This window comes from Ambystoma mexicanum, chromosome 7q (genome assembly GCF_040938575.1).
Source record: "Ambystoma mexicanum isolate Mex_15411 chromosome 7q, UKY_AmexF1_1, whole genome shotgun sequence".
In the NCBI taxonomy this organism is placed as follows: Eukaryota; Metazoa; Chordata; class Amphibia; order Caudata; family Ambystomatidae; genus Ambystoma; species Ambystoma mexicanum.
In genome coordinates this window covers 1,171,358,365-1,171,371,417 of record NC_090941.1, presented here as the reverse complement: position 1 = coordinate 1,171,371,417, position 13,053 = coordinate 1,171,358,365, and the positions used below count along the sequence as shown (strand labels likewise).

General features: G+C 55.5%; 1 protein-coding gene across 1 annotated transcript in view; it reads left to right on the top strand.

Annotated features, from left to right (window-relative positions):
• LOC138528251 (collagen alpha-2(IV) chain-like) overlaps positions 1 to 12,575 on the top strand; it is a 46,683-nt gene extending 34,108 nt beyond the window's left edge. The window contains exon 2 of the mRNA XM_069639703.1: positions 11,946 to 12,575. Coding sequence (XP_069495804.1) covers positions 11,946 to 12,575 — 630 coding nt within the window. The remainder of the gene's footprint in view (positions 1 to 11,945) is intronic.
• The last annotated feature ends 478 nt before the right edge of the window (positions 12,576 to 13,053 follow it).

The following is a 13,053-nucleotide window of genomic DNA, read 5'->3' as shown; positions in this document are numbered from 1 at the left end:
GTCAAATCGGGAGAGAGTTGTACTCCCTCCACTGAGCCATCCTGAGGGTTGCTATGCAGCAAATCAGGAAGGGGCTCACTCTCATCCTCTTCTTGCCCTGAAGCTAGCAAGAGACATGAGACCTCTGCTCGCCTGTGGAAAGGCTTGAGCCTGTTGACATGGAATACCTGGGGGGCTACCCCAGAGGCTCCCATGTCCACCAGATAATTGACTTCGCCCATCTTGGAGATGATCCTGAAGGGTCCAGTCCACTTGTCTGCCAAAGCTCTAGGCTTGGTAGGCTCCATCACAAGGATTTCCTGTCCCGGAGTCCAATCCACTTGCGAAGCTTTCAGGTCATGCCAGTACTTATTCAATTCCTGGCTGGCCTTGAGATTTGCTGTTGCCTGACCCATCATTTGTGTCATCCTCCGCCTGAGGCCTAACACATAGTCCCCCACTTGCTTGGCGGGACCTGGAGGGGTGGCTTCCAAGCCTTCTCGGATCAAGGCGAGGGGCCCCCTCACGGGATGTCCAAAGAGTAACTCAAAGGGGCTGAAACCAACACCCTCTTGAGGTACCTCTCTGTAAGCAAACAGCAGGCATGGCAGGAGGAGATCCCATTTCCTCCTTAGGGGCTCTTCCAAAGCACCTAGCATGCCCTTGAGAGTTTTGTTAAATCTCTCAACCAGACCATTGGTCTGGGGGTGGTAAGAGGTGGAGAACTTGTAGGTTACCCCGCACTCTTTCCACATGGTTTTCATGTAACTAGACATGAAGTTGGATCCTCGGTCAGAGACAACCTCCTTGGGGAATCCAACACGGGTGAAAATGCCCAGGAGAGCCCTGGCAACCACCTTGGCAGTAACAGTCCGAAGGGGTATTGCCTCAGGGTACCTGGTGGCATGATCTACCAAGACCAGGATGAACCGATGTCCACCTGAAGTGGGAGGGTCAAGGGGACCGACGATGTCGATGCCCACCCTCTCAAATGGTGTGCCAACCACTGGTAATGGCTGCAGTGGGGCAATGACCCTGCCTCCAGTCTTGCCAGACAACTGACAAGTTGGGCAGGTCCTGCAGTGGGACTCCACTTCTACTCCCATCCGTGGCCAGTAGAAATGGGCAGAGAGCCTCTGCTTAGTCTTCTTGGTCCCAAGATGACCAGCCAAGGGCACCTCATGCGCCAACTGCAGTAGGAAGGGCCTGTAAACCTGGGGTACCACCAACCTCTTGCGGGCACCAGGTTCGGGCTTAGTGGGCTCACTAACAAGGAGCTCACCCTCCCAATAAATCTTGAATGTCCTAGGCACTTCACCTTGTGCCTGGGACAGGGCCTGTTTCCTCAGGCCCTCGAGAGAGTGGCACTCTCTCTGTCCCTTACAGAAGTCTGCCCGGGAGGGTCCCCCTTCAGCTAACAAGCATTGAAGGTCGGGATGATCCTCCGGGTTGAGAACCTCTCCCACAGGAGAGTCTTCTGTCTCTTCTCCCACAGGAGTTGAGTTTGGGTTTTCCGCTGGACCCAGCCCGTCCGGAGCATGGATCCCAATGGGTGCTGTCGGAACAGCAGGAAGAGAAGGTGTTCCCTCCACAGAGGTGGCCTTCTTGGTCTTCCTTCTTCTTGCCTTAGGCCTCGCCTTTGGCTCGGGTACCTGACTCACAGCCAGACCCGGTGTCACCTGTGACCTAGTGACTGCAGCAGCAGTCATGGGAAGACCATCCGAGATCAAACCCAACTCTACTAGATCATTTCCTAACAGAATGTTAGCAGGGACATTGTCCTGAACCAGGACAGGAAGCTTTGCTGTCTTGTCTCCAATCATGAGTGTGACTAGGGCTACAGGCGATAATTTGGGAGGCCCACCAGCTAACCTGGTGGTTCTCAGAGGAGCACCTACATAGTCCTCTGGCTTGAGCAGGGTCCTGTCCACCACTGTCATGCTTGCCCCAGTGTCTCTCAAACCAGTAGAAGGCTGGCCATTCAAGAGGACACTTCTCAAAAACCTACGGGTGTTCTGCGGGATAGTTGCCAGTACTTCTGCGTACTGGTCCCAGGCCCCAAGGGACACTAAGGAAATCTCTACCGGAGCACCAAATGTGATTCCTGTAGAGGAGGGGAGGACAGTGGCCTCCACCTCAGCCACGGGGTAAGGGTAGGTCAGGCTGACAGCCTGTACTCCAAGTGCCTTACCTTTACACTTGGGGTCACCCCTTTTGTGATCCAGAGCCCCACAATCCCAACAAGTGCCAGGAGTGCGGGGTACGGTACTGGAACCACTGGGAACCTGCTTTGCAGCAGGTGGACCACTACTCTTATTCCCACCCACAGAGGACTTATCCCCACCAGATTTTTGGGTCTTAGGAGAGGAAGGTTTTGGTTTACCCGACTGTGATTGCTTTTGGGACTCCTCAGCTTTCTGAGAGGTCCCCTTTTCTTTGTCCTTGTCCTTCCCACTGGAGTCCTTAGGGGACACCCGGTGGGAGACCCACTTGTCAGCCAACCTAGCCAGCTTAAAGGGGTCCAAAATGTTCTGGTCAGCCACATACTGACGCAGCTCTGGTGAACAGGCTTCAGAAAAATGCTCAAAAAACAAGAGGTGGGACAACTCAACAAAAGTTTTCACCTTGTAACCGTCAATCCGCCCCATCATGTTCATGTGCGCAGTACTCACCCAGTCAACCCAAGACACATTCTCTCTTTTCTTAAAATCCCTGAACCTTTTAAGGTATTGGGTAGGTGTCTTGCCAAACTTGGCAATCAAAGCAGACTTCATACACTCATACTGACCCCTTTCCTCCACACTCAGCTTCAGAATACAGTCATATCCAGTTTGAGGCACTCTGCTTAACAAACACTTAGCCCAATCTCTTTTATCTACATCATGAATTGCACAAGCCATTTCAAACGCTTCAATCCATTGGAGGATATCTGAACCCTCCACAAACACACCAACCAAATCTTTCATAAACTTGGTGGCTGGGGACCTGCCACTCTCAATTGGTCTAGCTGAAGTCTCCACTCTAGCTCTCTCTAGCTGGATTCTCTGACATTCAGTGTCCTTGTCTTTGAGCGCAAGATCCCTATTCTTGAGTTCCACTTGCTGTGCCAGCTCCTCTTTCTTAAGCTCAGCTTCTATTTCCAACTTGCGATATTCAAAGGCCAATTTCATCCTTAATAACTCAAGTTCCATGGAATTGCTGGGGTTTGGAACAGAGGCAGCAGGAATGGTGGCATTCCCAGAAACAGATTCAGCGACAACCCCAGGGGCAGAGTCCTCACTGGTTGCATCCCCCCCTTCATCAAGGGTTTCACCATCAGTCTGGTAGTCCACCAGGGCAGCTATCAGCTCAGCCCTAGACTTATCCACAAAGTCCAACTCCCTGGCTTCACAAGCACTCTGGAGAGCCTCTAAGCTCATCCGAGTCAATTTACCATTTGCAATGGGCTCCATTGCCTGTAATGCAGTTATTTGGTACACACCCAAACCTTAATCTAATAAAGTGCGGATATTTTGTAAGTGGCACGGTTATACACTGAGTCTTAAAACCATAAGCATCCCACCGCTGCCACCAGCTTGTCAAGACCGGTGGGGGGGTCTGTACTTCCGCTCTCTATATGGTAGAGGAGAGGCACAGAGGACCCCAGCCAAGATTCTCTATTATGGTAGCGATGGACGAGCAATCAAGGCCTAGCTTCTCAGGAGGTGATGCAGGCTGGTTCTTAAGTACAGTGTATCCCCCAAGCCCCCCACAAAGGAATGTCCACACACTGTATTACTGAAAACATAGTCTTTATATAATTAATATTCAAGGGTTATGTACACTTATCACAACAACGCACTTTGTGCTCAGGAAAACCAATAATGATAAATATCTACAATTCTAAAGTGGTACCACTAATATTAGACCTCATTAAAGTGCATTCACAATACTGTAAAAATGGCACACAGATCAATAAGAAGGAAACCAGCAATAGAGAGAGGAGAGATAAAAGATGGTTGAAACAATAGGCAGAATACTGGCCCTAGCTACTGGACACAGTTCTGTGTGGAGATCCCCCCACCTGGGCAACCTGTAAAATAAAGGGATATGACACAAGCCCAGTCCATATATTGTTCAACAGTCTTATTCTCTCCTACAATGTTTTTACCCCCCCAATGTACCTGGTGGAGTCGAGTTCTTCGAAGAGGCGTCGACAGATCCTTCTTGAATGACCCCCTTTTAAGCAGGAGTCACGGATCGTCGAGAGGCGTCGAGAAACGTGGAAGACCTCGGGGTTCGGCGACGGGGAATCGACGGCCCTTCTTGAATGCCTTCCCTTTCAAGCGGGAGGCACGGGGCGTCGAACGTCCGTCGACAAACGAGGTAGAACGATGTCGAAGAGGCGGCAGCTTCGTCCGAGCGGTGCTCGTCGGCGTCGGGGCGTCGGCGTCCTGCAAGGCGGAGGTGTGCGGGGCACCTCGATGACAATAGTTCTGGACCGCAAAGATTGTAGAGACGGGAGCCCAGCAAGGGCGTCGAGTCGCTCGAGTCTTTGGGATCGTGAGGTGGCGGGAAACCCACCGGCGGATTCTCCTCGGCGCGTTGGTCGTCCTCGACTTTCTCCGGCAGGGCAAAAGCGGTCGACGGTGCGGACGAGGGAGTCCTTCGAGTCAAATGTTCTTAGGCAAGGAGCGGACGGCTCCGGTCGTCGGCGGCACGGCGTCAAGTGGTTCCCACGGCTGGGCAACACAACTTCGACGGGCCTCCAGCGGTTGCACAGACCTGCGAACCCTGGTCGACGGCAATGGACTTCGACAGCGTCGATGTCCGGGTGCTTTACTTCGGTCTCCTCGGCAGTCCCCTTCTCCGGTCGGCAGCCTTTCGATGGTCTGGCGTCCAGGGAGCTTCGGCGAAGATTCAGCGGTGCTCGATGGTCCCTCGGAGCACGGGAAGAGGGCGCCTTACCAGGTCCTCTCTCGGGTCAGTCCTCGACGATTTCGACAACCTTCAGTTCCGTCGAAGCAAATGCCACAGCAAGTCTTCTTCTTCCAGCTGGACGTCGAGGATCAGCAAATCCAGTTACTCTTGAGTGGAGACTCAGCTTCTGAATGCTTCTGAACAATTTCCAGTGGTGAGAGGTCCCCAGATATACTATTCTGTCTCTCATCCACACTGCTGGCACACACACAGCAGCCAATCACACAGAAGGGCATTCATGCAGTCAGTCAGCCAATCAGGCACACAGTGCATTCAGGCCACACTCCTCCCTTTCAGACACTCACAACAAGGAATGTGGATTGGGACAAGTACCCAGCCATTCAACACTACACACTGCATTCAGGCCAGTTTCGGGCAGGGCTGTCTCAGTCTTTGTCTCTCATGCCAGAAACCAGACAACCACAACAAGGAGTGTATATTGGTCACACACTCCATTCACCCAGGTCCCACCCACAGGAGGTACCCACAACATACAGTCACTGGGAAGGCTCCAGTCAGTCTAGCTGGGCCTTCACAACAACACCATATATGGAACTTCCACCCAACAGCCAGTCAGGGGGAAGGGACACAGTCAGGGCTTCCCAGGACTTTGGGAAAAACAAGATAACAGGCAATAGAAAGCAAGAGGCCACAGGGGCCATCTTGTTTCCTATCAGGAATCAACTGATTCCAATGGCAGGGCCTGGGTATCCCAAAATGGAGGACACCCAGAGCACCTGTCAAATTCAGCATGGAGCTGCCACCAGCCCATACCCTGCTCTGTGGGCCACCCACAGGTGCCCAAAAACATACACTAGGGGCACAGGGTTGTACCCCTACCCATGGGTGCCATAAGGGTATCCCATGGGTCTGTTCACCAAACCAAAAGAGAGCGGCACTGCCAGGAGTCCCTCATGGACTCCTGGGCAGAAAACATGACAGAACACACGGTAAAAACAGAAAAAGGACAAGGATTCAGAGGCCCTGTCCCTCAGATGCATTTCCGGCATCACAAACGCCTTCCCTGGAATGATTGCCTTCCATGGAGTGACCTCCTTACCTGGAGGGACTGCCTTCCCAGGTAGTGACTGCCTTGCCTGGAGTGACCCCCTTCCCTGGACAGACTGCCTTGCCTGGAGTGAACCCCTTCCCTGCAGTGACGGTCTTCCCTAGAGTGAACACCTTCACTGAAGTGAATGCCTTCCCTGGATTGACCACCTTCCATGGAGTGACTGCCTTCCCTGCAGTGACAACCTTCACCGGAGTGACCGCCTTTTCTGGATTGACCGCCTTCCCTGGATTGACTGCCTTCCCTGGAGTGACCACCTTCCCTGGAGTGATCGCCTTCCCTGCAGTGACCACCTTCCCCGGAGTGACTGCCTTCCCTGTAGTGACTGCCTTCGCTGGAGTGACCCCCTTCCCTGGACTGACTGTCTTCCCTGGGGTGACCCCCTTCCCTGGACTGACTGCCTTCCCTGGAGTAAATGCCTTTGCTGGAGTGACCCCTTCCCTGTATTGAATGTCCTCCCTGGGGTGACCTCCTTCCCTGGACTGACTGCCTTCCCTGGAGTCAACACCTTCCATGGAGTGACTGCCTTCCCTGCAGTGACTGCCTTCCCTGGAGTGAACTCCTACCCTGGAGTGAACGCCTTCCCTGGAGGGATTGCCTTCCCTCGAGTGACCTCCTTCCCTGGAGTGACTGCCGTCCCTGGAAGTGACTGCCTTCCCTGGAGTGACCCCCTTCCCTGGACTGACTGCCTTACCTGGTGTGGCTGCTTTCCCTGCAGTGACAGCCTTCCCTGGAGGGAATGCCTTCCCTGGAGTGACCTCCTTCCCTGAAGTGAATGCCTTCCCTAGAGTGACTGCCTTCCCTGTAGTGACGGCCTTCCCTGGAGTGAGAGTCTTCCCTGGAGTGAATGCCTTCCCTGGAGTGACTGCTTTCCCTGGAGTGAACACCTTCCCTGGAGTGACTGCCTTCCCTTCAGTGACTGTCTTCCCTGGAGTGAACTATTTCACTGGAGTGAACGCCTTCCTTGGAGTGATTGCCTTCCCTGGAGTGGCTGGCTTCCCTGCACTGACTGCCTTCCCTGTAGTGGCTGCCTTCGCTGCAGTGACTGCCTTCACTGGATTAAATGCCTTCCCTGGAGTGGCTGCCTTCCCTGCAGTGACTGCCTTCCCTGGAGTGGCTGCCTTTGCTGCAGTGACTCCCTTCCCTGGAGTGAATGCCTTCACTGGAGGGACTGCCTTCCCTGGAGTGAATGTCTTCCCTGTAATGACTGCCATCCCTGGAGCGAACACCTTCCCTGGAGTGACTGTCTTCCCTTGAGTGACTGCCTTTCCTTTAGGGAACCCTTACCCTGGGGTGAACACCTTCCCTGGATTGACCCCCTTCCCTGAAGTGGCTGCCTTCCCTGGATAGGCTGCCTTCCCTGGACTGACAGTCTTCCCTGTAGTGGCTGCTTTCCCTGCAGTGACTGCCTTCCCTGGGGGAATGCCTTCCCTGGAGTGACCGCCTTCCCTGGAGTGAATGCCTTCCCTAGAGTGACTGCCTTCCCTGTAGAGGCTGCCTTCCCTGCAGTGACTGCCTTCCCTGGAGTGAGCATCTTCCCTGGAGTGAATGCCTTCCCTGGAGTGACTGCCTTCCCTGGAGAGACCCCCTTCCCTGGACTGACTGCCTTCCCTTGAGTGACTGCTTTTGATGGGGTGACCTCCTTCCCTGGACTGACTGCCTTCCCTGGAGTGAACTCTTTCCCTGGAGTCAACGCCTTCCCTGGAGTGATTGCCTTCCTTGGAGTGGCTGCCTTCCCTGCAGTGACTGCCTTCCATGGATTGGCTGCCTTCGATGCAGTGACTGCCTTCCCTGGAGTAAATGCCTTCCCTGGAGTGACTGCCTTCCCTGGAGCGGCTGCCTTTCCTGCAGTGACTTCCTTCCCTGGAGTGGCTGCCTTTCCTGCAGTGAGTGCCTTCCCTGGAGTGAATGCCTTCACTAGAGGGACTGCCTTCGCTGGAGTGAATGCCTTCCCTGGAGTGAACACCTTCCCTCAAATGACTGCCTTTCCTGGAGGGACTGCCTTTCCTGGAGGGAACCCTTACCCTGGAGTGAACAAATTCCGTGGATTGACGGCCCTCCCTGGAGTGGCTGCCTTACATGGAGAGGCAGCCTTCCCTTTACCGACAATCTTCCCTGGAGTGGCTGCTTTCCCTACAGTGACTGCCTTCCCTGATTGACAGTCTTTCCTGGAGCAAATGCCTTCCCTGGAGTGACTGCCTTCCCTGGAGTGAATGCCTTCCCTGGACTGACCGCTTCCCTGGAGTGAATGCCTTCCCTGGAGTGCCTGCCTTCCGTGGATTGACTCTCTTCCCTGGAGTGAATGCCTTCCCTGGAGTGACTGCCTTCCCTGGAGTGAACACCTTTCCTGGAGTGAACGCCTTCCCTGGAGTGACTGCCTTTCCTGGAGTGACGCCTTTACTGGAGTGACTGCCTTCCCTGGAGTGACTGTCCTTCCAGGAGTGAATGCCTTCTGTGGAGTGACGGCCTTCACTGGAGTGAACGCCCTCCCTGGAGTAACTGCCTTCCCTGGAGTGACTGCCTTACCTGGATTGACCGCCTTCCCTGGATAGACTGCCTTCCATGGAGTGGCTGCCTTCCCTGGAGTGATTGCCTTCCCAGGAGTGGCTGCCTTCCCTGGAGTGGCTGCCTTCCCTGCAGTGACTGCCTTCCCCAGAGTGAATGCCTTCCCTGGAGTGTAACACCTTCCCTGGAGTGGCTGCCTTCGCTGGAGTGGTTGCCATCCCTCCAGTCATTGCCTTCCCTAGAGTGAAAGCCTTCCCTGGAGTGACTGCCTTCCCTGGAGTGACCGCCTTACCTGGAGTTAATGCCTAACCTGGAGTGACCACCTTTCCTGGAGGGAACCCGTACACTGGAGTGAACATCTTCCCTGGATTGACCGCCTTCCCTGGAGTGACTGCCTTCCCTGCAGTGACTGCCTTCCCTGGAGTGGCTGCCTTCCCTGCAGTGACTGCCTTCCCTGCAGTGACTGCCTTCTCCAGAGTGAATGCCTTCCCTGGAGTGACCGCCTTTACTGGAGTGAACGCCTTCCATGGAGTAACTGCCTCCCCTGGAGTGTAACTCCTTCCCTGGAGTTGCTGCCTTCCCTGGAGTGGCTGCCTTCCCTGCAGTCATTGCCTTCCCTGGAGTGAATGCCTTCCCTGGAGTGAATACCTTCCCTGGAGTGACCACCTTTCCTGGAGGGAACCCGTACCCTGGAGTGAAGAACTTTCCTGGAGTGACTGCCTTCCCTGGAGTGACCGCCTTCCCTGGAGTTAATGCCTTCCCTGGAGTGACCACCTTTCCTGGAGGGAACCCGTACACTGGAGAGAACACCTTCCCTGGATTGACCACCTTTCCTGGAGTGGCTGCCTTCCCTGGAGTGAACATGTTTCCTGGAGTGACTGCCTCCCCTGGAGTGAACACCTTCCCTGGAGTGACTGCCTCCCCTGGAGATTAAAACCTTCACTGGAGTGGCTGCCTTCCCTGGAGTGACTGCCTTCCCTGCAGTCATTGCCTTCCTTGGAGTGAATGCCTTCCCTGGAGTGACCACCTTCCCTGGAGTGTACACCTTCCCTGAAGTGACTGCCTTCCCTGGAGTGAATACCTTCCCTGGAGTGACCACCTTTCCTGGAGGGAACCTGTACCCTGGAGTGGCTACCTTTCCTGCAGTGACTGCCTTCCCTGGAGTGGCTACCTTCCCTGCAGTGACTGCCTTCCCTGTAGTGGAAACCTTCCCTGCAGTGACTGCCTTCCCTGGAGTGAATGCCTTCCCTGCACTGGCTGCCTTCCCTGCAGTGACTTCCTTCCATGGAGTGACTGCCTTCCCTGGATTGACTGCCTTCCCTGGAGTGGCTGCCTACTCTGGAATGACTGCCTTCCCTGGAGTGGCTGCCTTCCCTGGAGTGAAACCCTTCCCTGCAGTGACTGCCTTCCCTGGATTGACTGCCTTCCCTGGAGTGACTGCCTTCCCTGCAGTGACGGTCTTCCCTGGAGTGAACCCCTTCCCTGGAGTGGCTGCCTTCCCTGCAGTGACTGCCTTCCCTGGAGTGAATAACTTCCCTGGAGTGACTGCCTTCACTGGAGTGAACACCTTCCCTGGAGTAACTCCCTTCCCTGGAGTGACTGCCTTCCCTGGAGTGACTGATTTCCCTGCAGTGACTGTCTTCCATGGAGTGGCTGCCTTCCCTGGAGTGGCTGCCTTCCCTGCAGTGACCGCGTTCTCCGGAGTGAATGCCTTCCTTGAAGTGTTCGCCTTCCCTGTAGTGAACGCCTTCCCTGGAGTGACTGCCTCGACTGGATGCAACGCCTTCCCTGGAGTGGCTGCCTTCCCTGGAGTGACCACCTTCCCTGGAGTGTACGTCTTCCCTGGAGTGAACACCTTAACTGGAGTGACTGCCTCCCCTAGAATGAACACCTTCCCTGGGGTGACTGCCTCCCCTGGAGATTAAAACCTTCACTGGAGTGGCTGCCTTCCCTGGAGTGGCTGCCTTCCCTGCAGTCATTGTCTTCCCTGCAGTGAATGCCTTCCCTGGAGTGACCACCTTCCCTGGAGTGTACGCCTTCCCTGAAGTGACTGCCTTCCCTAGGGTGAATACCTTCCCTGTAGTGACCACCTTTCCTGGAGGGAACCCGTACCCTGGAGTGAACACCTTTTCTGGAGTGACTGCCTTCCCTGGAGTGGCTACCATTCCTGCAGTGACAGCCTTCCCCGGAGTGGCTACCTTCCCTGCAGTGACTGCCTTCTCTGGAGTGGAAACCTTCCCTGCAGTGACTGCCTTCCCTGGAGTGAATGCCTTCCCTGGACTGGCTGCCTTCCCTGCAGTGACTGCCTTCCATGGAGTGAATGTCTTTCCTGTAGTGACCGCCTTCCCTGGAGTGACTGCCTTCCCTGGATTGACTGCCTTCCCTGGAGTGGCTGCCTACTCTGGAGAGACGGCCTTCCCTGGAGTGGCTGCCTTCCCTGGAGTGAAACCCGTCCCTGCAGTGACTGCCTTCCCTGGAGTGAATACCTTCCCTGGAGTGACCACCTTTCCTGGAGGGAACCTGTACCCTGGAGTGGCTACCTTTCCTGCAGTGACTGCCTTCCCTAGAGTGGCTACCTTCCCTGCAGTGACTGCCTTCCCTGGAGTGGAGACCTTCCCTGCAGTGACTGCCTTCCCTGGAGTGAATGCCTTCCCTGGACTGGCTGCCTTCCCTGCAGTGACTTCCTTCCATGGAGTGACTGCCTTCCCTGGATTGACTGCCTTCCCTGGAGTGGCTGCGTACTCTGGAGTGACTGCCTTCCCTGGAGTGGCTGCCTTCCCTGGAGTGAAACCCTTCCCTGCAGTGACTGCCTTCCCTGGATTGACTGCCTTCCCTGGAGTGACTGCCTTCCCTGCAGTGACGGTCTTCCCTGGAGTGAATCCCTTTCCTGGAGTGGCTGCCTTCCCTGCAGTGACTGCCTTCCCTGGAGTGAATAACTTCCCTGGAGTGACTGCCTTCACTGGAGTGAACACCTTCCCTGGAGTAACTCCCTTCCCTGGAGTGACTGCCTTCCCAGGAGTGACCGCCTTCCCTGGATTCACTACCTGCCCTGGAGTGGCTCCCTTCCCTGGAGTGACTGATTTCCCTGCAGTGACTGTCTTCCATGGAGTGGCTGCCTTCCCTGGAGTGGCTGTCTTCCCTGCAGTGACCGCGTTCTCCAGAGTGAATGCCTTCCTTGAAGTGTTCGCCTTCCCTGTAGTGAACGCCTTCCCTGGAGTGACTGCCTCGACTGGATGCAACGCCTTCCCTGGAGTGGCTGCCTTCCCTGGAGTGGCAGTCTTCCCTGCAGTCATTGCCTTCCCTGGAGTGAATGCCTTCCCTGGAGTGACCACCTTCCCTGGAGTGTACGCCTTCCCTGGAGTGAACACCTTCCCTGGAGTGACTGCCTCCCCTAGAATGAACACCTTCCCTGGAGTGACTGCCTCCCCTGGAGATTAAAACCTTCACTGGAGTGGCTGCCTTCCCTGGAGTGGATGCCTTCCCTGCAGTCATTGACTTCCCTGGAGTGAATGCCTTCCCTGGAGTGACCACCTTCCCTGGAGTGTACGCCTTCCCTGAAGTGACTGCCTTCCCTAGGGTGAATACCTTCCCTGGAGTGACCACCTTTCCTGGAGGGAACCCGTACCCTGGAGTGAACACCTTTTCTGGAGTGACTGCCTTCCCTGGAGTGGCTACCATTCCTGCAGTGACAGCCTTCCCCGGAGTGGCTACCTTCCCTGCAGTGACTGCCTTCTCTGGAGTGGAAACCTTCCCTGCAGTGACTGCCTTCCCTGGAGTGAATACCTTCCCTGGACTGGCTGCCTTCCCTGCAGTGACTGCCTTCCATGGAGTGAATGCCTTTCCTGTAGTGACCGCCTTCCCTGGAGTGACTACCTTCCCTGGATTGACTGCCTTCCCTGGAGTGGCTGCCTACTCTGGAGTGACGGCCTTCCCTGGAGTGGCTGCCTTCCCTGGAGTGAAACCCTTCCCTGCAGTGACTGCCTTCCCCGGATTGACTGCCTTCCCTGGAGTGACTGCCTTCCCTGCAGTGACGGTCTTCCCTGGAGTGAACCCCATCCCTTGAGTGGCTGCCTTCCCTGCAGTGACTGCCTTCCCTGGAGTGGCTGCCTTTCCTGCACTGACTGCCTTCCCTGGAGTGAATGTCTTCACTGGAAGGACTGCCTTCCCTGGAGTGACTGCCTTCACTGGAGTGAACACCTTCCCTGGAGTAACTGCCTTCCCTGGAGTGACTGCCTTCCCTGGAGCGACTGCCTTTCCTGTAGGGAACCCTTACCTTGGAGTGAACACCTTCCCTGGACTGACTGCCTTCCCTGGAGTGGCTGCCTCACTGGACTGACAGACTTCCCTGGAGAGGCTGCTTTCCCTGCAATGACTGAATTCCCTGGAGTGAATGCCTTCCCTGGAGTGACCGCCTTCCCTGGAGTGAATGCCTTCCCTAGAGTGACTGCCTTCCCTGGAGAGGCTGCCTTCCCTGCAGTCACTGCCTTCCCTAGAGTGACCGCCTTCCCTGGAGTGAATGCCTTCCCTAGAGTGAACACCTT